Source organism: Hyalella azteca, unplaced genomic scaffold (assembly GCF_000764305.2).
Source record: "Hyalella azteca isolate HAZT.00-mixed unplaced genomic scaffold, Hazt_2.0.2 contig16075, whole genome shotgun sequence".
In the NCBI taxonomy this organism is placed as follows: Eukaryota; Metazoa; Arthropoda; class Malacostraca; order Amphipoda; family Hyalellidae; genus Hyalella; species Hyalella azteca.
Genome location: NW_025945902.1, coordinates 1,271 through 28,330, shown reverse-complemented (window position 1 = coordinate 28,330; position 27,060 = coordinate 1,271). Strand labels below are relative to the sequence as shown.

The window sequence follows — 27,060 nt, the reverse complement described above, 5'->3', positions numbered from 1 at the left end:
CAGCGTAACGTGCGACTACGGTTTAGTTTTCAGTGACCAAAACGTCAGTGACGAACCAATATCGAGCTTGTTTAATCAACAATTCCTAGGGGCGAATGTTGAGTTGTCGCAGTGCTGTTCGGCAACATGGAGAACGTGTATTCCTTCCCTAGGGACTCAACAGAAAAATCGCCCACGTATTTGTCAGGATAATGAAAAATTTGCATCGTGACACGCATATAATGTTAGCAAAATAATAAACTATTATTGTAGAAACCATTGCAAAAATTTCAAAACAAGCATTTCAAAATAAACATGAAATTCAAGAGGAATTTAAAAGCAAAAAAAACCGCCAATCAAATTCACCATATCGATATTGAACATCGATATGGTGAATTTGCTTGGAGTTTTCTTTGCTTTTAAATTCCTTGTGAATTTGCGATATAAACAGACTGATAATATAAGTACTTATGAAATTTAAAACAGCGCGAACGTAGTAGAGGGATATCATAGAAGAACCTTAACGAGTTCTTAGGTCAATAATGAGGCAAAGACTTTCGAAGCTGAATTCGTTTTCGCTGCTTTATTGTTACATGTAAATTCTGCGCGAATGATCACTTCCTTCTTCGCATAAATGTATTGGATACAAGTGAGTCCTGCACTGATGGTCTGTCAAGAGATTGTCCATCAGTCCACTCATAAACGAACATTTCTAGGATGCAAAACGTCCTTATAAAAAATTCAAACTCCTTTAGATTTGGAATCCAGAGTGATAACCCGTGACGAATATCAAAGCCACAACGATTTTAAAGATAATTTTGTAGCCATATCAATACAGCCAAAAAGTATTCTCGAGATATAGAACAATTTCATAATCAGGCGATTGCGTGAAATGCAGAATTCAAAACTCAATACTACACCAGACTACAGCACTTAATGGTGCCAAGACGGGACATAAATAGCAAAGCTTCAATAAATATTAATCTTACTTCAGCAAAAAAATAAAAAATGAACCAAGCACAACTGAATAATTGATTGCAAATGGCGCTTAAATGTAAATGATTAAATGTATAGCGATTAAAATGTAAGAAAAGCCTATATTTTATATGCTACGGACAGCGTCATGTATAAAATGCAAACGCTACATGTAAAAAGCGGTACGATTAACATTAGAGTAACTATGGATGACCTTAAATACACTAAGGCTACTATTTGTCTTGCAATAATGCGCTCTAGAACCATTCTTGTACTACGGATGAAACTCTTGCTGTCGACGGCATGTATGGCAAACTCCGCTATTCTCAACCTAAACACAGCAAGAGTATTGGCACGAATGCTATGGGAACGTGCCGGCAATATGGAAAGAGCGTTCCTGCAAGGAACTCGAACATCGAGGAATGCACTAGAAATACTGATCAGACACTGGCAGCGAGGCAAGCATGGTAGCTCTCATACAAACATTACACAGAACTTAATGCAGCTTCAAACACATGGTAGCTCTCATACAAATATTACACAGATTACGATAGCAGTTATCGCAATGCAGCTTCACACACAATTATCAGAAGTAGAGATGGTGTGAAGCTATGAGATCGCCATAGGGATCACGCAAAATTTTATTCGTTGCTCTGAGGTTGCCATGGATGCACCGTCAAATATGTAGACTATTAACCATCTTCAAAGACGAATATCAGACCTTTGGAGCCTTTGGTTAGTTATTGCAGTTGCAGGGCAAAGACTGCACGAGTATATGGAATGGTCTTTGGTTGAAGACAGTGGCTTATTAGGTAAATATAAACGAAAATAATCAATAGGATTTAGAATAGAATCACAGATGTTAATACTAAGCCATTCTTTGGACAATTTTAATATCATTCTGAGGCATTTACGAACAAACAATTTTTAAAAGAGAAATCCTAACAGGAAAAACAGAAGAAAAATGAAGAACAATGCCAGGCAGATAAATGGAATGAGGCGGGCGTGACTCAGCGTAGGCACAAATATTCGTTTCAAATATGGGGAAATTGCAGCAATGAATTCAAGAAATAATTCATGAATTCACGAAACCTCAATCTGATAGTTTGCCTGATAAGCAACAATGAGAAATGGATCGGGATTAGATGCCCAACTCACGCACTACGTCAAGAACAGGAATGCCGATTGCGAATAGAAAAAAATTAAGCGAATTATGACTTACGTTAGAAGTCTTAGGATATTCAGTAATGCTACAAAATGCATGAAAAAATATAGCAAACTTTTAACCGCACAGCAACCCACTGTCAATGCGAGCACCGCGTGCCAAATGTCGTCAATTGAGTTGCGATCCATTTTCATCAGGCCCGATAATTTGGCCTCTGATACAACGAGGGAGACCTGAAAGCATCCCTCGACTCCCTCGCATTTATACTTCATTTTCACATAGGCATTATTCTTCGCTGTATAAATTGAATGAAACAATTTCGAGAGTCAAGATAATAAATAATGATTGAGGCACTCGAGTTGACAGGACAGCAAGCCGGCGGGATTATTTGGTGATGCTAAATTTAAGAGGTACAAAAACGACCATCTTAAGTCTAGGGCCTTATTGTCCGAATTGACCAAATGCTTTGTGTGTGCGCAACGCCTAAATATAACGCTTTATCCTAAGGAGTTATTATGACTAGTGATATTGTGCGAGTGGAACTCTAAGGTCTGGAACTTTGCGTTCCAGACCTGCGACCGGCAACGTCTGGAACTGCGCGTTCCAGACCTGCAACCGGCAACGTCTGGAACTGCGCGTTCCAGACCTGCAACCGGCAACGTCAGGAACTGCGCGTTAAAGACCTGCGACCGTCAACGTCTGGAACTGCGCGTTAAAGACCTGCAACTGGCAACGTCTGGAACTGCGCGTTAAAGACCTGCAACTGGCAACGTCTGGAACTGCGCGTTCCAGACCTGCGACCGGCAACGTCTGGAACTTCGCGTTGAGTGAACGGCCTCCAGCACACACCGCGCATGTCTCTGGTCCCTTGAAAGGAGGCCCATTGCAGCTCATCTATTCTTGATTTCCAGTTCATGAAAGACAATTATTTGTTAAACGACAAAGAGAAAATGAAACAAATGAAGTGGTCTGATGAGGCGCACATCTGTTGTTCGCTTGATCAAGTAAAAAAAAGTAATGGAATCGCAAATACATGGATTGGTAGTGTGCATCTGACATGACAAATTGAAATAATTAATAAATTTAATTTAATAAAGCTCGGCCCACGAAGGAAAGCATCTAAAGGCTTACAAAGACACAAGTATAATATCAATGCAAGGCGAAGTTTCCAGTGGAAACCTCCAACACAAGCCGGAGAGAGAATAACCTCGCTCAGGACGAAGCTTCAGTAACACAAAACACATCACGAACAAGACTATGAGTGAGTATTGGCAAGAAATATTCTGTGGCACTATTGGCAGTCAAGAAACGTGACATCGCTGCGCTAGGGCAACGAGACACAGTGCGAACAAAGAGAACTTTGTCTCTTTTCTAACTCCCAGCATTGCAAACTGATACAGTTCGTGGTAAATGCAGTCTAACATTACAATTCAACTGTTGAAATAATTCATCAGACCGATGCTTATAGATTGCATGATTCTGATGCCATCATAAATAAAGAGCAATAGCATAATAATTTTCCGAGCCATCACAACAAGCAAGCGTACATAACACATAGGAATGGCTGTCCAGTCTCAGCGCGAGCTTCAAACTGAATATAGAAAATTAGAAACGTGTAATTTTCAATGGCCAGTTCACAGTTCAAAATTCGAACTGCTACACAATACAAATTATACAATACGAGTATGAATGCAGCACGCGTTAAACAAAATACTTGAAATAAAATAATTATGCCCCAAGCATTACTAAAGTAATAAATATTGAAACGTAAATATAATAAATAAGGCATCACAAAATCCATCGTTAATTAAAGCATAATAACAATAATAAAGCACAATCGAACAAACTGATAAGCAGAAATTCAACTGTTATGGATAGCCACAACCTTCATCGTATCTTTGTTCTTCTCAGAGACGCAGCATCAGAGATAGAGAGCGTCAAATCCAGGAGGCACTTTCGAGCTCCTCGACGAGATCATTGCGCGGCAATGAGTATTTCATACAACAAAAATTAATATTTGAAAACATGCATGAATAATTTTTGTTGAAAATCGTTCACAGTGGAAGAAAACTGGAGCAGCAGATAAATTTCCCTTGCTCATAAATTCTCGCTTAATAGGCAATTAATGAAGCTCGATAATCGATATAAAGATAAAAAAAGGCATATGTAGGAGTGACATTGAAGATGGTTTAGTGGCGCAGTAAATAAATAACACTCGTAATACTAAAATTGGAAAACTGGAAGTTGAAAATGAGGATAACGAACAATCTTTCCCACGGAACCCCGAGGATGTCATGTGCAGAAAGGAACGACAGCAGAACTTTTCGATAAATTTTCACCCGTTCATTATTTTCGTAAGAGGAACTTCACTCTTAATGAGTGTGAGAGCGAAGAAAGCGACAAACAAGACTATGGTCCAGCTCGAGCATCACTGAGAATGTGATGCTTTGGCCTCCATCACTGGGCCTCCAGGTGCGTGTGCGTGGATTGCGTGTATGGCGTGGCGCGTGGATTGCATGGATGGCGTGGCCCACGCTCCCCACTAGTCCTCCTGCAAGCATCGCACTCGGTCAATAGTGTCTGGCATTACAAAATGTGCGTTCGTACATAAACGAATAACTAACTATGGGTAAAAAGAAATTATTTTCCTTAGTTGAAATAGAAAAAATACCTGAAAAAGTTCTAAACCCGGTTTTCAGGATGCGATTTTATCACCAACATAATTTTCGCTAAAATGTCGAGCATCATCAGCACATTACAGCAGCATTTAGGAATTAAAACAATAATTTACAAGCCCAATCCCCTGCCTCGACACAGCAAGTGTCATGAGCCACAGAACTGACCGTCCACTCCTCCTTCTCGACGCCCTCGAAGTGGTCTTGCTCCAGGGCCGAGCTCACGCTGATCTGCTCCGACATGCTGTGCTCCAGCTGAACAAAAATACATTCAAATATAACTCAATACTCACTGCAGTGAATGACAGAGAGCGCATTTTCTCGTCGACGAAAACGTGGTAACGGACGGACAGACAGACGGACGGACGGACGGACGGACATGACGAGCATAATAGCGCCTTTTTTACATAAATGAGAAAATGCGCTAAAAATACCGAGGCTGAGAGAACATATTCTAGAAAATGGGCTAGAAAACCTAATGAAGCTCATTCCTGTGAACAATAAGAAAGCTAAATTTTGTTAAACCAGCGGTTAGAACCCGAGTCGATAACTTGGCAAATTCTTGTAAACGAATTCATGAGAAAACATCAACGTCAAGAGATGCATGGAAAGTCTGTAATATTGAGAAAAGGAGATAACGCCAAAAATTTTGTACGATGAGATAAATCAATAAAGATTTCCCTCTCTGGGCACTCCACGAGGCCAGGTCTACAATCATCGAGCAACTCGGTTCCTGTTCAAGGGCAGTTTCGGTGACAGATGATCGCCATCAAATGAGAAGTTCACAACATTTGTGAAGAGCAAACTTTATAGCAGAGCGAATAGTTCAGATGCATTAGCTGTGACACCATGTGACGTCTCGNTGACGCTCGGCATCTCGACTACAGATGCATTAGCTGTGACACCATGTGACGTCTCGACTACAGATGCATTAGCTGTGACACCATGTGAAGTCTCGACTACAGATGCACCAGCTGTCACACCATGTGACGCTCTGCATCTCGACCACAAGTCCCACCTTGGACTGGGCGTGGCGCACATGCTCGGGGATGGCGGGGTTGAAGAGGACCTCAGCAGCGCTGCCGTCCAGGGACACGCCTCGTGAGGGGGCGGGGGAGCTCTCGCTGGGGGGACTTTCCCGGCTGCTCGACACTGTCGTACACAAACATTGCCAATCATCTTAAGGACATGACAAATTGACAAGAACAATTAATACAAGTTCTGATGACAAATAACCACTTAATTCTCTTAGTCAATGTTTAAACAAACCTGTAGATATTGAGAAACTTTATTTCAGGAGAAGCTACCACAAATGATCAGGATTAACTTTAGTCAAAACGATAGCTAATGTAAATTATTTACTTCCTTCATTGTTGCATGAAGACAAGAAATAAATTCTAAAATAATTCGAATGCCTTCGTACCACGATTTTGGACATTTTGTGCAAGGTTTATCAAATGATCATTAGTAACTGACGCGTGTCCATGTCTGCAGGCTGCAGGGAGACCAGGAGAGGTTGTCTGTTGAGGCCTGAGAACCACTCAGCTGCAGACAGGCGAGGCTGCCACGTAACGGCGGTCGGAGGGAACACGTCGTCTTGGAACAGGTTCGTCTGCAAACAAATATCTTTATGCATCTCGCTAGACTGTAGTCCATTTTGTATGAAAATGAAGAAAATGCGCGTTGAGCTTGCCTCTAAATTATTTTTTTCAGAATTAAAAATGCAAATGAGATGAATTCATCAGCTTTGTTTGATCCTACCGCGTCCACACTACAACGTTTTGCAATTGCTAATAATTGGCCAGGAACTTGCACTTAACCATTATTCTATTCAACCAAGTCTGCAGTCAACCAAGTCTGAAGTCAATCATGTCTGCAGTCAAGCAAGGTTCAGATGTTTTCATTGTCAAGGGATGTGACCGCCAATAATATTTTTATTCATCTTCATTTCTGTGGCATTTAATGAGAAGGATTAGTTGGTTCATCAGGTTTAGATTCGATGGATTGGAGGCATAGGTTCGATTTAGGTTAACGGATTGAACGTCTACCGGTATTTTAAATTTAGATTAGATTGTTGTTTAGATCAAGCTCATGTGGTATCTAGTCGATGCAGTTGCCACACAACAAAAGTTTATCTCTGGCGCCGGATTCACAAGCGATGCTTGTTGATTCATTACTAAACTCGTCGGCTACGCTGCGGTGAAATATTATTAATAATATGGTGGTACAAATATGAATAATGATCACTATTCTGTAAATGTTTTCAAGTACCTGGCTCATCATGCCACGTCGAATTAACATTTTGTTAACATAAGCTCGCGGGAACGAGCACGGGTCTCACCTTGACTCTGGGCACGGTGAAGGAGAGCGGCTCGAGGGTGCTGTGGGTGAGGCGCAGCGCCCTCGCAAACTCCACCGCGCGGACATCGCACGTGTGTTTCGGTAGGAACGTCAGGCCCTGCACGGTTAGAACATTTTAATAGCACACGCTCGCAAGATGCTCACCCTATCATGGTTCACGCTAGACTCCTGTCCCCAACTGCATTGCCGCCAACTTGCGTCATGTTACAGCTAGCCCACGCCACGTAGGCTACCGGCGTTCCCCGAACCAATCAGAGCGCAGCACAAAGCCATCTCGCGACCAAACAAGTGTGACGTCACAACCATTCGGCAACACCAGCGCAGACCAATCAGATATTAACAGAACATAAGTCCTGGGTCTTTTTCGCAACATCAGGCCCAGTACGGTTAGAACATAAGCCCTGGGTCTTTTTGGCAACATCAGGCCCAGTACGGTTAGAACATAAGCCCTGGGTCTTTTTGGCAACTTCAGGCCCTGCATGGTTAGAACATAAGTCCTGGGTCTTTTTGGCAACATCAGGCCCAGTACGGTTAGAACATAAGTCCTGGGTCGTTTTGGCAACATCAGGCCCAGTACGGTTAGAACATAAGTCCTGGGTCTTTTTGGCAACATCAGGCCCAGTACGGTTAGAACATAAGCCCTGTGTCTATTTGGCAACGTCAGGCCCTGCATGGTTAGAACATAAGTCCTGGGTCTATTTGGCAACGTCAGGCCCTGCATGGTTAGAACATAAGTCCTGGGTCTATAAGGCAACGTCAGGCCCTGCATGGTTAGAACTTAAGCCCTGGGTCTATTTGGCAACGTCAGGCCCTGCATGGTTAGAACTTAAGTCCTGGGTCTATAAGGCAACTTAAGCTCAGTACTGTTAAAACTTAAGTCCTGGGTCTCGGCAACTTTAGACCCAGTACGGTTAGAACTCAAGTCCTGGGTCTATTTGACAACTTCAGGGCCAGTACGGTTAGAACATACGGTAAGTCCTGGGTCTATTTGGCAACGTCAGGCCCTGTACGGTTAGAACTCAAGTCCTGGGTCTATTTGGCAATTTAAGCTCAGTGTGGTTAGAACATAAGTCCTGGGTCTACTTGGCAACTTCAGGCCATGTACTGTTAAACTTAAGTCCTGTGTCTATTTGGCAAAGTCAGGGCCAGTACGGTTAGAACTTAAGTCCTGGGTCTATTTGGCAACTTCAGCTCACTACGGTTAGAACTAAAGTCCTGGGTCTATTTGGCAACGTCAGGCACTAGAAGAATAGCACACAAGTCTCGGTTCTATTCGACAACGTTTTGCAATGCAGTTAAAAGATAACTCACAGCTCGTAAACTCTCTGGTTCACAAGATTGAAGCACCTTGAGAATAATTTACGAAATAAACAACGCCCAAGGCCAACCAACACGCACATAGAACATTCGTATCTCTGCATTCAACGGTAAAAACCGTGACGATATGACAATTCTTGATAAGATCCAAAGTTGAATGAGATTACACAAAAGGTTTTTCTTCAATGCTCACGGAAGACTGGACAAGAGTCCTTCCAAAAATATATACCATTTGACAAATGTACTCCCAGAGCAGAGTGAGAAATGCTAGCAATTGTTCTTGTACTTCTTCATTAATATAAAGCATTATGCATAGTTTCGCACGTCCAAAACTCTAAGCATTGATGATCAATATTTACCTGATGCACAGACGAAGCTTTGTGATGTGACAGCGGGAAGAGGTAGGGAGCATCAGCGCCAACCTCGTAGCAGTGGATGGTGCTCTCGCCCTGTCAGTTATATTAAGGAAATAATATTCGAGTTTGGACAGCACAGAGACGGTAAACCTCTGCTAACACTTACAATAAATTTATCCAGAGGAGAGCTGTACTGGTTTGATTTAGAAGAACTTCAGGGAGAAACAAATGGTTGTTAATTAGGAGTAAACTTTCTTCATGTAATTACCGCGTGAACAATTATCGTGATACTGCGTAAATAAATGAATAATATGAGAGTAGAAGGGTAATAGTACCTTAGCAGTGAGGAAGAGGGTACAGGAGTCAGGGTCATTTGAGTAAACTTTCTTCATGTAACAACCGCTTGAATAATTATTGCGGCAACCGTGTAAATTAATGAATAACATGAGAGTAGAAGGGTAATAGTACCTTAGCAGTGAGGAAGAGGGTACAGGAGTCAGGGTCGTAGGTGGGCATGAGGATGGCAGGGCTCTGGTCGAGGGGCAGCGTGTGGAGGGCGGCGCTGAGGTCGCTGCTGCGGTACACGCACACCTCGCGCTGTGATGACCTGCGCTCACACCACAACAACGATTAACGATAACGAACTATAAAGTGAGAATGGCTATCGTTACACACAAAACAAAGTTCAGTTATTTTCTATAGTTAAGAGTATAAAAATATTAGACTAGCATGCAGTAAAAGGTGGTACACTGAAAATTCTTCAACTTTTAGGGGATCGAAACAAACTCGTCATAAAACTTCAGTTTTATGATGACGTGTCAAGCACTTCCGTTTTACATATTAATAACTTTGGAGCTGAAATTTCAGGCAGAACTGCAAAATTTCCTAGCCATGTAAGCAAAACAAGATGAGACACGAGGGTGCACTGACTTGGAAGCCCCGCAAGTGATGATGAAGTTGCCGTCGTTGGCCCACAGGATCCTGCCGCCCCGGACGCCCTGGTGCGAGGGCCCCTCCCTGCAGGCGCCGCCGCTCTTGCGAGGGTCCAACACGCGCACCAGCCCGTCCCGGGCCAGCGTCGCCAGGTACACGCCGCACGGCGACCACGACATCGAGAACACCTGCACGACAACACAATGAGATCATTGCACGGCGACCACGACATCGAGAACACCTGCACGGCAACACAATGAGATCATTACGATGTTATTATCATCATCACGACATCGAGAACACCTGCACGGCAACACAATGAGATCATTGCGATGTTATTATCAGCACCACGACATCGAGAACACCTGCACGGCAACACAAGTCAACATATTCATTACCTATAACAGTGTAATTAAACATTATAAGTAGTACACTGTAGCCGATCCTACAAAGCGTGACTTGATTGCAGTGTCTGGTGTGAGTTAATTTATGTACTTAAATCTTATTTGAAGGCAGGGTCTGTCTCTTATACACATCTAGATGTGTATAAGAGACAGGCGTTATAACTATTCGTGATCCTGATTTGAAAATTTATTTCAACAAACCCAACAGTCTACATACTCTGTTAGGTTTTGTTAATGGAGTATTGGAAGGTGTTGGAGNGTAATCTTCCAGGGTAATAATCCATGGTAATAATCCAGGGTAATAATCCATGGTAATCTTCCAGGGTAATAATCCATGGTAATAATCCATGGTAATCTTCCAGGGTAATAATCCAGGGTAATAATTCATGGTAATCTTCCAGGGTAATAATCCATGGTAATCTTCCAGGGTAATAATCCAGGGTAATAATCCAGCAAACCAGGTAATAATCCATGCAGTTTGTCGTGGCATTCACACAATGAGCCCAGTTCGTGGGAGGAATCATCGTAGTTCATGCACGGAATTATTCAACAGATTCTGACTGAAAATCTACACACAAATTACGCAGAAGCATAAACTGCTCTCCACTCAAATTTACCCACAGCTGTCTCAAGCAAAATTTCAAAATAAAATTTCAAGCAGAATCAGATCGGACACTCGAACTTCAATTTGAATTTGTTTCAAAATGTCGTTCAAAATTTGACATTTATTTGACGCAAAATTGTAATTAGAGATAAAATATAATATGTCAAAAATTAAATTTCGGTCCGCGTAACTCAACAAATATCGTATCTACAATTTTTAATTTTTTAGAAGGACGACCGAGTGATCGATTCCTATTGGGCGGAATAGTTATGAAATTTCGAGGAGAATCAGATCAGTCATGTGGTAGAGGCATGTATACCTTATCAGAGGTGTGGTAGAGGCATGTATACCTTATCAGAGGTGTGGTAGAGGCATGTATACCTTATCAGAGGTGTGGTAGAGGCATGTATACCATATCAGAGGTGTGGTAGAGGCATGTATACCTTATCAGAGGTGTGGTAGAGGCATGTATACCTTATCAGAGGTGTGGTAGAGGCATGTATACCTTATCAGAGGCATGGTAGAGGCATGTATACCTTATCAGAGGTGTGGTAGAGGCATGTATACCTTATCAGAGGTATGGTACAAGACTGCCTCAGGCTCGTTGCTGGAGTGCAGAAGGCCGCCCTCAGGCACTCGCCACAGCTGCACGTTGCCGTCATCACAACCTGGACACGAATACTAACATAACATCGTTCACGCTAACGACATTAATAACTTATTATTACATGAAATTGACAAGATCTTTGAAAGAAACTTGGAAAATATTTTTACTTATCTTAGGTTATATAGGTTATACTATATTCATTGAAAGAATTAGACTACGACGACGATTTGAATTCTGACCAATGAAGAGGCGGTGTTCGTCAAAATCATCATTGAAAAATATTTTTACTTATCTTAGGTTGTAAGTTATGTTTATATAATCTATATATATATATGTAGTTATGATTATATAACCATTGAAATAATTAGACTACAATGATGATTTGAATTCTGACCGATGAAGAGGCGGTGTTCGTCGAAGGGATCGTTGAAAAATATTTTTACTTATCTTAGGTAGTAAGTTATGCTTATATAATCTATAAATATATATATATGTAGTTATGATTATATAACCATTGAAATATTTAGACTACGACGACGATTTGAAGTCTGACCGATGAAGAGGCGGTGCTCGTCGAAGGGATCGAAGGCGAAGTCCTGGACGGCAGCGCCGCACAGGAAGGCCGGTATGACGCCGTCAGGCAGACGCCCGCCCTTCTGGTGCTGCAGCACCGTCACCCTGCCGCCCGCACCCGTCAACGGCAGCACCACGAACACGCTGTTGCCTGCACGAACAATATTAAGTTAGGCCTTGGTCTGTTACCTGCACGAATATTAAGTTAGGTCTTGGTCTGTTGCCTGCACCAACCTTAAGGACTGTTGCCTGCACGAATATTGAGTTAGGCCTTGGTCTGTTACCTGCACGAATATTGAGTTAGGTCTTGTCTGTTGCCTGCACGAATATTAAGTTAGGTCTTGGTCTGTTGCCTGCACCAACCTTAAGGACTGTTGCCTGCACGAATATTAAGTTAGGTCTTGGTCTGTTGCCTGCACGAATATTAAGTTAGGACTTGGTCTGTTGCCTGCACGAATATTAAGTTAGGACTTGGTCTGTTGCCTGCACGAATATTGAGTTAGGCCTTGAGCTGTTGCCTGCACCAACCTTAAGTTAGGCCTTGGTCTGTTGCCTGCACGAACCTTAAGTTAGACTTTGGTCTGCTCATGGCAACTCATGTTGTCAGGTCTGATAGCAACGGCGACAGTTGAAATATTTTTCACCCATACACGATCGCATTCCAGGTTAAGCAAATATTAAATGCGATAAAAAATCCAACCAAACGAATTCATTCTTAATTGATGGTCAAAAAATCTGCAGTTTAACACTATACCGTATCATAAAATTGTGCATAGCAAATAAGGACTTGGGTCAGCCTTTTCACTTCAATTAACATTTTATTGTTCAAGTGCTGGAGAGGCGACAATTCTTATTTACTTATTTCAAAAAAAAAAAAAAAAAATCAACAAACTAGTATGAAAACATTCTTGTTTAAACCAAATAAGTCATTTTAGAAAGAAGCACTATACTTGGTGTAGTTTGGGAAAAAAATTTTTGTTTGGTTTGAGGAAAAAAGTTCTTTTAAGTATTATTTCCGATTTAGAGCTGTCAGAAATAAAGTTCAACTCGCACTGTCATCCTACAAATGTCATACGGTGGCCAATTCAGGGGTGAAGTTATGGAACCTACGCCATCCAAATACGTACTTGAGAAAAACGCAAGAAGTGAAAATCAACTGGTGTGCGAGGTCTCCAGTATAAATAAACTTTGCTTCTTATTTCGATGTGAGCAAATAAGAAAAATTGTCAGAGATTCTTATAATATCAGAACGTACATTTCTACATAATTGCAGTTCTTATATTACTGATGAAAATGCGTTGTTGTCTTAAGCATACGTAATATATACAGCGCTGGCATAACATTTCAGTTGCGCACTAGTACCTCATAACACAGCCATATTCAAGTTGCATACAATATTTTGAGCAATTATGTACTGCTTTCTATCATCCTACAAAACATTTTTCTAAAAGCCACTTCTCGTTTCACACAAACCCATATTCGATTAGCCGTTGTAAACTTCGTTCTTGCTTGCTTTGAAACCCCGTTTTTTGAGCACCAAGAAGACTGCGGTTTGCTCTCTAGTTTAGGAACACATTTCCTAAACTAGTGAGAAACTGTCTTCCCTAGGAACAGGAACAGTTCCTAGAGGAACTGTGTTCCTAGAGGAACTGTGTTCCTAGAGGAGCTGTGTTCCTAGGAACAGGAACAGTTCCTAGAGAAGCTGTGTTCCTAGGAACAGGAACAGTTCCTAGAGGAACTGTGTTCCTAGGAACAGGAACAGTTCCTAGAGGAGCTGTCTTCCTAGGAACAGGAACAGTTCCTAGAGGAGCTGTGTTCCTAGGAACAGGAACAGTTCCTAGAGGAACTGTGTTCCTAGGAACAGAGCCCTGGATTCAGGAACAGTTCCTGACCCCAGGGTTCACAATATGAGCCCAGGGTCCTGAACTCACAGGCGATGCCGTCGCTCTCGCCGGGCGTGGTGCGGCTGAGGTCGCGGAGGTTCTCGATGTGACTGCTGCGGTGGCCTGCTGTACCCTTCAGGTGCCGGAACTTGCAGATACGACCTGCCATCAAACATGCAAGGCTTATACTTCATACTTATACGGCATGTACTTCATCATGAACGGAAAGTAAAATGGTAAAACAAGAATGGTAAAACTAGAACGGTAAAACTAGAACGGTAAAACTAGAGCCGTAAAACTAGAACGGTAAAACTAGAACGGTAAAACTAGAACGGTAAAACTAGAATGGTAAAACTAGAACGGTACAACAAGAACGATAAAACTAGAATGGTAAAATTAGAACAGTAAAACTAAAATGGTAAAACTAGAACGGTAAAACTAGAAAAATAATTAAAAGTATTCGAACTTAATTCAAATGGTAAGGTTAACGATTTTATACATAAATAGATATTACTACTCGAACGATAAGGCAATCAATTACAAACAATGCCCTGCTGAAACGTTCATTGCATTTGAAAATCGCAATAAAAATATGATTATGAGCAAGAGGTAAAAGCGTCGCACGGAAGGAGCGGGATCGCGTGGTGGCGTGACGACGCTGCAGCGAAGGCGAGGCAGGAGCCGCCCTCAGCAGCACGCTGCCTTGGGGCGTCACCACCTCGTCACCTCCGAGGTCCACCTGAGCCATAGGACCTCACGTTACAAACTCCTGAGGCAAAGGACTTCGCGCTACAAACTCCTAAGGCAAAGGATCTCACGTTACAAACTCCTGAGGCAAAGGACCTCGCGTTACAAACTCCTGAGGCAAAGGATCTCACGTTACAAACTCCTGAGGCAAAGGACCTCGCGTTACAAACTCCTGAGGCAAAGGATCTCACGTTACAAACTCCTGACGGTAGGACTTCACGTTACAAACTCCTGAGGCAAAGGATCTCACGTTTCAAACTCCTGAGGCATAGGACTTCACGTTACAAGCTCCTGAGGCATAGGACTTCACGTTACAAACTCCTGAGGCATAGGGCCTCACGCTACAAACAACTGCTGAGGCATAGGATCTCACGTTACAAACTCCTGAGGCATAGAACTCACGTTACAAACAACTGCTGGAGAATATGACCGCATGCTACAAGCAAATCAAAGAACAAACTGTATACTACATCACATCAAAACGCAAAAATATGCCAAAAAATTCCGCACAGACATCAAAAATTTTGAATAAAGATCTTCGTAGATCCATGAATTAACCAAAACATTGCGACCTTTACATGCCAGACACGCCAGCTTCACCAACAGCAGACGTATAATCTGATGCAGATGATGACATTATTCAATCAGAATACATAAATATCACACAACAAACAGCCCGTCGGTCAGTGATGACGACAGCTAACAGTTGATTATTTGTATAGGTTGTTGAAATCAGCAAATTTTGTATTAAAAGCGTCTCATTAGAAAATTTTGGTCAAATAGTTTGAAAAATAAATCATGGCATCATGTTTTGCTTGTTTCATAGTAGAATCATTAAAATGAGTTGATTTCGATGATTTTAGAACAAAATATGGACAAAGACATAGAGATATGGCCTGACTAACCTCAGACTCCTTCTTGGCAGCGTTCGAGTCCTCCGAGGAGCTGCGGTTCTCAAACTGTGCTCTGATCGACGCGAGTTTGGAGCAAGATTCGTCCTGCTGTAACAATCGTTTGTATGACTAGAATGACTTCAAAAATACAATAGTTCTACATAGATCCTTTAAGTAAATGAAAAAGGAATACCGGTATCGTATTTCACCTACAAAACATTACCCCAACAACACAATAAATAATCAAGACAAATAAACAGGTAATCTCTGATAAATACCGTAATCAGTGGATTTTAGTACAGAATATCAGACCACACCCAAAAACTTAATCAAAAATCTTAAATCAAAAATAAATCTTAAATGTAAATAAATTGCTACAATATTCACAGTAAAATATACAGTAAACTTTTAAATCATCATTTCAATGCAACTATAAAAACAAATTCAGAAGTTCACGCTCACCACTTCATGGTCCAAGGAATCTGCAGAATTTTCCAAATTGCGGGCCCGTTCCTCTTTAGTGCAATCGCTTTTCTGCAATTCAAAGCAAAATTAATCTCTGTACCTAGAAAATCCTATATTTCTTTCCAAAGATATTTATAATTATAAACACTTAACAAATGGATAAATTGTACAAAAATTGTTTGAATTGCAGAATACATGAAGAAAACTGTACTTGAAAAAATACATGTAAATCTATAGAAGTCACGTGTATGATAAGCACTGAATACGATGCATATCAAACGCAATGAAAACTTCTTCTTCTCCAACAACGAATAGAGATTATAATTTTAGGCAAAGAGGGAAGAAATGTAGAGAACTTAGAGGCGAGTACTTAACAATGAGCTAGAAACAAGGCAAAGACGAGCAAGCATGAATAACCATACAAGTAAAAGCAGAAGTTAAAAAGTTGATAGTAGAGCAACAGGTGCTATGTTAATGCTGTTTGAAATCTCATTTAAGATGCGTCACTCATGTCACAAGCTTCAAAATCAACGAAAATCAATTCTAAAGCCCCAAAAATAATGTAAAGTTTCAAACAGCTAGTATTGGATCTTCGAGTTGAGTAGGTGCATTGAAGTTTATTTCTGTCATCGAGTAACGGAAGATAACTCCAAGTCTATACAACATTGAAATGATTTCAAACGGAAATTGGCGCTCCAAGTTGAGTAGGTGCATTGAAGTTTATTTTTGTCATAGAATAACGGAAGATAACTCCAAGTTTATACTACATTGAAATGAAAGCTAGCAGATGGGATGGCACCTCGAAGGTCTTCCTGATCTGCGCCAGAGAACTGGAGCCCAGCGATCCGTTGGCGTCACCGTTGGTAGCGTGCCCGCTGCGCTGCTTGTTGTTCCCGACGCTGGACCGCTGGGCGGGCTTGGGCACTACCATGCTTGGCTGACAAACAAACATCAGCAATAACAGGCCGCCATACTGGACTGACAAACAAGCGTCAGCAATAACGGACCGTCATACTCGGCTGACAAACAAACGTCAGCAGTAATAAACCACCATACTCAGCTGACAAACAAACATCAGTAATAACGGACTACTATACTCGGCTGACCAACAAGCGTCAGCAATAACGGACCACCATACTCGGCTGACAAACAAGCGACAGCAATAACAGACCACCATACTCGGCTGACAAACAAGCGACAGCAATAACAGACCACCATACTCGACTGACCAACAAGCGTCAGCAATAACGGACCACCATACTCGACTGACAAACAAATGTCAGCAATAAGGGGCTATCGCTTACATTCAAGGCTCCCAACATTGCTGACTTATTGAATCCCCCGCACACCGAGCAACTTTTGGAAGACGCGTGTCACTGAACTAGACGGACATGAAAGAGATTCTTCCGTGGACCAGCAGGCAGCGACCATCATAATACTAAGTCAACGAAACACGGCGTGTTTGTTAGGTATTAGCTCATGCTCAGCCAACACGGATTAGTTAACAGATTAATTACTATCTAATTAAGTAAAATGAGCACCAATGAGAAGTGATTAAAGGTAAATCATGAATTAGAAATATTAATTCAATAAGCAACAAATTGCATAGTAATTATGATACCTAGAAGCAAAGAATCTAATCAGAACTAATCCCACAATGACACGAGTGAAGAGACTGGTTCAATTAGTCGGGAATTGCAGTCCCATATTAAATCTTGAGGCAGATTCTTCAATAAAGATAAATCAAGCATCTTAAAATCCCAACAATTTTTAACAAAAAAACGTTAATTCAAGCTGAGCAGCTGTTAGGCAATCATAAATTGATTAATTGATTAGTAGCATCGTAAATTGCAGCGATTTAATAGCAAATTGAAACGCCCAACCAAATATAAATCGTGAACATTTTTTTGCACTAGGTACCTTGACTGCAACGGTCGGTTTAGCGGGCGTTTTGTTGGTGTCTGAGGAGCGGGAGCGCGGAGCAGGCACGGGCACGGGTGCAGATACGGGCAAGGGTGTAGACGTGCCCAATGTGCTGTGCACTGCATTACCGTTGTTGTGCAGGTGGCTGTCCTCGCACTTGTTGCTCTGTATCTCCTCATGACGCTCGGACAAAACACCGCGGTGCAGCTGTACAGTATTAGCAACTGTGAGGAGATTGCTTGTGATGGTCGAACACATTCTAAAACGACTAGAAAATCTCATACTATACACAACCTGCAACTGTTGTCATGATACAAGCTTAGAAATTATAGTGAATGAATATCTTGAAGAACAAATTAAAAATGAGAACACGGTCAACTCGAGTCCCAAACAAATAGAAAAACCAATAGAGGTAATTTAAGAATACCACGCTCTATTTTATAAGAGCACTTGCCTCAAGTGTTGGCGCGTGACGCTTGCCAGGGTCCAGGGAGAGGGGCGCCAGAGCTGCGTTGCCGCCCGTCACCCACGCCTCGATGGTCTGGGCGCTCGTCGCACTACGCGTGTCGGGGAACAGGTCGCTGTGGAACTCTCGGTATGTCTGGGATTGAAACACAATTCTCTGTATTAATTACAAAGTTGGTGAGTCAAATTAGCAGAGCCCATGAGAAATAGTTCTTGTCCTATAAACTGAGTAGCACATCCACCTCTTTCAGCTAGATGTGTTTGGGCAAAAGCTAGCGTCTTGACATCTCATCTTAATTTTAAAAAATTATGCACCTTACACGACACCAGGTATATAATGGTGCATACATACTTTACTTGGTACCTGGTACATAATGGTGCGCTAGTACCTTACTCGGCACCTGCTACCTAATGGTGCAAATGTGCCTTACTCAGCACCTGGTACATTATGATTTGTACCGTGTGTGGAACCTGGTACGTGATGATACGTACCTTGCGGGGCACCTGGTACGTGATGATACGTACCTTGCGGGGCACCTGGTACGGGATATTATGTACCTTACTCGGCACCTGGTACGTGATGGTACGTACCTTGTGGGGCACTTGGTACGTGATGATACGTATCTTGCGGGGCACCTGGTATGTGATGATACGCACCTTGCGGGGCACCTGGTAGGTGATGATACATACATTGCGGGGCACCTGGTACGTGATGGTACGCACCGTGCAGGGCACCTGGTACGTGATGATATGTACCTTGCGCGGCACCTGGTACGTGATGATATCTACCTTGCGAGGCACCTGGTACGTGATGATACGTACCTTGCGCACCTGGTAAGTGATGATGCGTACCTTGCGCGGCACCCGGTACGTGATGGTACATACCTTGCGCGGCACCTGGTACGTGATGATACGTACCTTGCGCGGCACATGGTATGTGATGATACGTACCTTGCGCGGCACCCGGTACGTGATGGTATGTACCTTGCGTGGCACCCGGTACGTGATGGTACGTACCTTGCGCGGCACCTGGTACGTGATGGTACGCACCGTGCAGGGCACCTGGTACGTGATGATACGTACCTTGCGCGGCACCTGGTACGTGATGATACGTACCTTGCGCACCCGGTAAGTGATGATGCGTACCATGCGCGGCACCCGGTACGTGATGGTACATACCTTGCGCGGCACCTGGTACGTGATGATACGTACCTTGCGGGGCACCTGGTACGTGATGATACGTACCTTGCGCGGCACCCGGTACGTGATGGTACATACCTTGCGCGGCACCCGGTACGTGATGGTACGTACCTTGCGCGGCACCCGGTACGTGATGGTACATACCTTGCGCGGCACCTGGTACGTGATGATACGTACCTTGCGCGGCACCTGGTATGTGATGATACGTACCTTTTACCTTGCGCGGCACCTGGTACGTGATGATACGTACCTTGCGCGGCACCTGGTACGTGATGGGTATGACGGCGGACGGCGTGAGCTGCAGGACGCGGTTCACTTCTCCCGCCATGACGTCTAAGCCGCGCTTGGGCACCAAGCACGCCCCCTTAGTCTGGCTGCTGCCTGCAATCATCAATAAAGATATAAGAAGACATGCTGGAAGAGATAACTTGTTATCATGAATAATGAACGAACAAATTGAATTTTTTTATTCTAAATATAATTCCATTCATAAAGTTAATGAAGGAAAATTATAGTTTATAATCTAAATCATGAAATAAATAGACCAGAGAAATAGCGAACAAGCTATGAGGTGCAATAGGGAAGTAGACGATAGATCTAGAAAGAAATCAGTGCGTTTTGAGAATGTTTTATTTGAAATTACTTTATCAATTCTTAATATTTTCCAGAATAGATAATACGCCTGCTACAATTCAGTAAACAATCCTTGATCAATGAACTTTAGGAAATGGTTCTCTAGCAATAACGAATTCTCATTGGATGGTAAATACCCTAGCACGCTCGTCAAAACATTAAATACATACAAAAGGACATTAACACTTATGAACCTGATAAAGTTCATACAGAAGACGAGAAAATAATGTGTGAAAAACTAACCCGTGTGCTTTAAGCCTTCAGTTAAGTAGGGCTCTTTGTTGGTGACCTCCCAGTACATGATGCTCACATCAGCCTTGCCAGCCAGGAACAGCATGCGTGTGTCAGCATCGTACAGGGGCATCAGTATTCTGGGCATGCAAGATAATGGTCATCAGCTAATCCTTGATACATGTATTTATTCAGTCATTTTACCGCAACAAGTTCTTACAATTAACTCCTGTAAATATTACTTTATGACGTGTTTTCAAGAGGTCCATATGATATTTCTAGGTTCATATTTCTACATTTCATTTTTTTTACTTTTCCTCAACAATATAATAGACACTTTATCTAAGAGATTAATAAGGAAACTAACTCTTGAACTCTTGTACCCAGAATATTACACAATGATCTTAAAACATAAAACATGCTCTCCTCAAAGCATCGTACCCCGTAGAGGCATCAAACTGCTGGGTCTTGACGGGCTTATCAAAAGCCCGCACGTCTCTCAAGGACATCTCCCTGATGCGGCTGCTGCTGTAGCCCGTGCTGAGGATGGAGTCGGTGTCTCCCAGCCAGACGATGCGGGAGTCTTTGGCGCTCTGGTGGCCGTTGCACTCCAAGGCAGCTTTATGGGGGGCGCGCGGGTCGTGCAGGCGCACCACGCGGTCCTTGCCGCTGCTGGCCAACATAGAGCCATCGCCGCGCCATGTGGTGCTCTGTAGCTGGTCTGTTGCGCCCTGACAGCCTGTGAGGGTCGAAAAAAATTAGGGCATTCAGTACCTAGTGAAGATACCTTGTCTGCCTGCGAGGATGATAAATTAACAGAGCATTCAATAGTGACAACACCTTGGCAGCCTGCGAGAGTGGCAAAAAATTAGGGCATTCAGTAGTGACGATAGCTTGTCAGCTTGCGAGGATGGTAAATTAACAGTGTATTCAATAGTGACAACACCTTGGCAGCCTGTGAGGGTGGCAACAAATCACGGCATTCAACAGTGAAGATACCTTGGTCGCCTGCAAAGACAGTAAACTGCAGTGCATTCAATAGTGAAGACAACATGGCGGCCTGAGAGGGTGGCAAAGCATAAGTGCATTCAGCAGTGAAGATACCTTATCAGCCTGCATGGATGGCAAATTAATAGTGTATTCAATAGTAAAGATACCTTATCAGCCTGCATGGATGGTAAATTAATAGAGTATTCAATAGTGAAGATACCTTGGCAGCATGCGAGTCTGGCAAACAGTGCTCCAGTAGTGAAGACAACACAAGTGTATTATTGAATTTCTTAACGCGATATTGCAGTTTAGGAAAAAAAGTCATTGGTATCAATGCCAAAAATTTCATTCATGTATTAAAACTTATATAAGTAATTATAATTTGAGATCAACTACATAATGAAGATAAGGCTTAGACTGTAAACTACTGGAATGTTTTCAATGAGATATATAGGAAATGACGTCGGACCAACAAACAATTTTCTCAATTTGTAGTCTCAATATATTGGGATTAAAATAGCAGCAAAAAAACCCACATGAAATTTCCTTCTGATGTAAGATGTCCCAGATTTTGATGGTATCATAGTACGCAATGGAGAGAATAAACTCGGTGGTAGGGTGGAACAGGACGTTCTCAACGCGCTTGTCAAACTGAGGCAGGGAATATTCTGGTGAACTGATGTTGCTCTCAAGGCCACTAGTGGGGATGTGCCAAATGTGCACCTGTAACACAAATAAAACATTGTTATTACAGCTAATTCTTGCTTTCTTACTGAGCGCTGAACCAACATAAGTAGAATAATATGAATTTTACATAATGCGACCACTAATTGTTGCTTTCTTACTGAACACTGAACCGAAATAAAGAACACTGTTATTACAGCTAATTGTTACTATCTTACAGAACACTGAACTGAAATTGAGAGAATAATATCAATTTTACATAATGTGACCACTGAATTGTTGCTTTCTTACTGAACACTGAACCGAAATAAAGAACACTGTTATTACATCTAATTGTTACTCTGCTGAACACTGAACTGAAATTGAGAGAATAATATCAATTTTACATAATGTGACCACTAATTGTTGCTTTCTTACTGAAGACTAAACTGACAAAGAGAATAATTTCAATTTTACATAATGTGAAAGTTATGTGATTTTCCTTCAATTGGTTTTTAAAAAAAGCCTACAATTGGTTCTTAAAATTTCATTGGAAGTATAACTATTACAAAATACAAACCATGCAAGGAGATAAGGTACCTAATAAAGTAAAGTGCACAAAAAAATGTCCCCTGTATTCCATCTACTGTCTGAATGTAGTTATTGACAATGAGGCACAATTTATTTCAATGCAATGAAAATAGCACTGCTGCAATGCACTGACACTGCTTACAAAAATCATTTCATTTTCATCACAAATAATTCAATGGGAAAATGTGTATCTTATTGTAAATGTAGGTGAAGTACTGACACAGGCATCTGTAGATCCCGTGGCCAGCATGCCATCATCAAAAGGGGAGAAGTCAAAGTCTGTGACCAGGTCACTGTGGGCGTGCAGCAGCGGGTGGTTGGGGTCAAAACGGCCTTTGCTGCTCAGAGGCATCACTCCTAAGGATCCCCCACCTGAAAATTATTTTATTTTAATCAAACGCTTCATACAGACAAAATCATAACAGAATTTCAGGTCCCTTTAAGACTGGATCTACAGACAATTTTTTCCAGCAAGGACTAGAAAATTATTCTGTATACACACGGTAGTTTAGAAATAAATTCAAGCATGCAAAAAAAAAAAAAAAAAAACAAATACTAATTTTCCCAAATTTACAGATGACCAATTCAAATTTGAAGTTAATTTTCAGTGAAAGTTTAAATTTTTACATATGCATGGCATTTATATTGCGGATGCTATAGTATCATGTCATGTTTAATTTTAACATTGAGATTGTAGCTAATTTTTTTCTGATTTCAAAGAAACCAATATCATGTAGGTACATACAGTATTTAATAATTGAATATTTGTTTAATATATTCATGTTTAATCTCAACATTGAGAATGCGCTAATTTTTTCCTAAACTTAAAGGAATAGAAATATCACATATGGGCTTGCCAGCTAACACATGCATACAATATCACCAAGCCCATAGAGAAAGTTGCTCAAGTCTTGTGAACATATTGGGTGCCAAATGTCACAAAGATTTCTTTTATTTATTCAAACCTCAACTTTTAAAATAAAACCTTGGAGTTGGGATGAAGGCAAGAAAAACTCCTTCAATACATTGCAAAGATGGAGAGGAACCATCAAGATAAATGGAACTACAGTTTGATATGAGACTGCTGCTGGATGCTTTAGTGACATGATGGATAAAAATACAGCAGATCTTCTAATTAGACATGCTTTAATTTTCTATATATATATTTATAATATATCTATATATATTTACATATATATTTATAATATATATATAGGTATATTTATATAACTTAATGAAGCATCAATACTGTATTCATATTCAAAATAGATATGAAATGAAGCCTCCATAACATACCTCTATTCTCGACATTGAATGCCATGAAGGCAGCAGAAGCTTTGATGAGGTTGCCACATGACTGTGGAGAGCCAACTTTGATGTCACTGAGCCAGTCTTCTTTACGTGGAACAACGCCAACTGCATTCTTATACTTACTAACTTTGAATCGCCACGCCATTCTTTACACCTAGAAACAAAATTATTTACATAAATATTCTAGAAATGACCTCAAAAAATGACTAAAGGAACTGATAAATGAAATCTAAAAATTTCCCATTTTATGCACTATGATTTTTATGCTATTGAATTTTCACTTTGATATAATCAAAGCTATGAAGCTTTGAAAATTTCAGTTTTTAATTGAATCAATTATGGTTAATTAATATGTCAATTATGGTTAATTGAATCAATTTATGGTTGTTAAAACCGTAGTTGGCCTTATATAATGTTTGAGTAAGACATTGTTATTATCCGGCAGCAGAAGCTGTTAATAACTATTTTCCATCATGACTTTACTATTATTTCGTAGTTACTCAAAACTACAACGCTGAGAGGCCTCAGTGGTCCACTCATTAGAGCACTTAACCCAGACCACCAAGTGGGCTGAACTGACACCACTGCTAGTGTTTCAGTTAGACTAGGTACCATCCAGTTATTGTTGTATCTGCCATTTTGTATTTTGCATTTAGTTAGTAGTAAACTGTTTAGTGTTTTCTATGTTTCATGCCTTCCTGAATGTGACTCCTTCTGACCGCATTCAGTATTTGTTTCCATGTCCAAGGACTCAAGAGCTACAGTCTCGCATATTTGTGCGGGCTTACCGGGAACCGCTACAACGGTAATATCGCATCAATAATACAGTAATTAATGTATATGGTAATATCATATCAATAAAGGAAAAACAAGTGAAAATCACTGAAAATGTCATTTATTCTACCTCTACATCATCTACAATGAAAGAGGAGAAATTCAGAGTACTGTTAGTAATGGATGAGTACGCTCTGCATGCTTGAAGTGTTATAAAATGAAGTTTTATTCCAAGTGTCCTGAGTAGCCCCGTTCGACAGGGCTACTAGGGACTCTCTTTTTTTGCTTCTGGCACCTTACGAATAGCATATGGAATTTTTTTGACAATGCCATTCGCTAGCCCTCGCAAAGAGCTATACAATGAGCCTAAACTTGTTCATGAAATGTTTAATCATAAGAAGTTATTAACAAAAAAACGCTCAAAACTGTCCCGAGTAGCCCCGGTTGACGGTAACGGATGGGCGGGGTAACTCGGGACAGTCCTCCGATATGGTATAAAACTGTTTCAGTAGCAAAACTAATTGGAATATTGCAAAACTAAATATAGTGGCATATACGTCAACATTTTTCCTATCTATGTAGTATAAAGGAAGTTCAAAAATACTACATTTACTAGCTTTGAAAAATTCCTGAAAAAAATGGTGAAAAAACAATGTTTTTGAAACATTACTTCTGCTGAGGTCTGTAGTAAAAAATATTTGCCGTATTAAAAAATTTTGCTTAGAAAAAAGTGGCAGACAAGTGTCAGCATGAAAACTTTATCTGCGGAATTTACATACCCTCAATGCAAAAAAAAAATGGCGATCATTTCCGCACAGCGGGGCTTCTCGGGACACCTCCAAAAACACATTTACAGTAGAACCACAGTTAGCAAAGGCTCCAGTTAAGAAAAAAATTGATTAAAAACAAAGAATATTGATTACATTTACCTCGCTCAGCAAAAAAATTTCACTTATAGAAAAATTAGTGCATCTTTGATCATCACAATATTGTGCATAGAATGTCATATATAAAATTGTGCACCAGGCATCATAGAATGAAAAGTAATGGACCTAAACTATGATTTATTTCTCCAAAACAAACGATGGTTGTCACTAAAACATTCCTTTGTTTCAGGTATGTTTTTCATGATCTTTTTTATAGTAAATTCACTCAACCCAATTAAAATGGTGTGAAATTACAAGCCGTCCTGTAAGCTTTAGCCCCATCCACATGCTCAAGCTTATCGTCAGTCTTGCATGTCATGCCAGGTTTGACGACAAGACGGAGTGTGGACGCTCAAAGTTTGATGTCTTGCATGATGTGTGAGTGGAGTTTGAGGTTTGACAAACCTGGAAAAGATGGACAGACAAGACCTTTGGGTTCATGCAAGACTGACGATAAGTTTGAGCGTGTGGACGGGCAACCGACTAATTGGTCAAACTTGTACGCTATAACAAATAACCCAAGATGTTGATGTTATTAAGACAGACAAATCAAATACAGTTCTGAAGAATTTTCAAGGGTATCTCAGTCTTTGATGTTGAGAGCTATGACATTGTTCCTTGCTACCTCTAGTTTTTCATATCCCAGGATATCCGACACTGGTTTCACGATTTATTTTGGCCAGTTTGTTGAGTTATATCGTAGTTTCCATGTTTATGGCAAATTCAATCAAAAAGCTAGTCACAAGAACAAGAGAGCACTGGCTTATGCGGCATTGATAGTTAAGAGCAAAGAAGTTGATTATACAGCAAACAAAGACTTTGTAACAAAGAAAATAAACTTTATCAAAAAGAATGTGCCAAGATGTAGTCGTCAATGCTGTCTGGTGCTGGTAGGGATGCTGTCTATCAACCCTCATTGTGGCATTTCTTAAAACCATTTTCGGGACCACAGCGAACGTTTGCATCGCTTCAACCTAATTTTGGTGGCACAAACTGCGATCACTGCAGCGAGCAGCACTGCCTCCGGCCGGCAGCCATTGTTGCCAACGCACTAAAAACTGAAGGAAAGTTCGAGCGTGTGGACGCTCTTCAGTCTTCCATCAAAATCAGTCAAACCTGGCATGACATGCAAGACTGGCGATAAGTTTGATCATATGGACAGCCTGACAGGGCTTTACAAATACAGAAAAAATGCTATAAGGCTGCTGATATGAAGCTTGCAGTGGACAATGTTATTGTAAATGCTCAATGGCATGTTCATGGATACGGTAATATAGCATCAATAATATGGTAATTAATGTATATGGTAATATCATATCAATAAAGGAAAAACAAGTAAAAATCATAGAAAATGTCATTTATTCTATTTACTCAACCACTGCAGGCTGCTGCGCGCTGCAGGCTGCGGCTGGTTGG

The 27,060-nt window shown here is 41.2% G+C and overlaps 1 protein-coding gene across 1 annotated transcript; it reads right to left on the bottom strand.

Annotated features, from left to right (window-relative positions):
- Positions 1-532: 532 nt before the first annotated feature.
- LOC108679803 (coronin-7) lies at positions 533-24,151 on the bottom strand. The gene is made up of 23 exons (XM_018168528.2): positions 23,930-24,151; positions 22,854-23,005; positions 21,916-22,102; positions 20,831-21,128; positions 20,402-20,529; positions 19,776-19,906; positions 18,315-18,461; positions 17,858-18,067; positions 16,737-16,874; positions 15,935-16,006; positions 15,485-15,580; positions 14,457-14,571; positions 13,881-13,994; positions 11,930-12,100; positions 11,337-11,437; positions 9,759-9,949; positions 9,297-9,435; positions 8,832-8,921; positions 7,136-7,252; positions 6,271-6,406; positions 5,813-5,946; positions 4,963-5,049; positions 533-4,670 (listed from the first exon to the last, which is right to left on the bottom strand). The coding sequence occupies exons 1-23, from the start codon at positions 24,087-24,089 to the stop codon at positions 4,662-4,664; spliced, it is 3,123 nt and encodes a 1,040-aa protein (XP_018024017.1). The 5' UTR covers positions 24,090-24,151; the 3' UTR covers positions 533-4,661.
- Positions 24,152-27,060: the final 2,909 nt, after the last annotated feature.

What these genes read in the sequence shown, in the direction of transcription:
- LOC108679803 (XM_018168528.2), bottom strand. Translation starts at nt 24,089, where the DNA reads ATGGCGTGGCGATTCAAAGTTAGTAAGTATAAGAATGCAGTTGGCGTT. An exon ending in CAGTTTGATGCCTCTACGGG is followed by an intron (nt 20,530 to 20,830) that starts GTACGATGCTTT and finishes TTGCATGCCCAG; the next exon opens with AATACTGATGCCCCTGTACG. An exon ending in AACCGACCGTTGCAGTCAAG is followed by an intron (nt 16,875 to 17,857) that starts GTACCTAGTGCA and finishes TTTGTTTGTCAG; the next exon opens with CCAAGCATGGTAGTGCCCAA.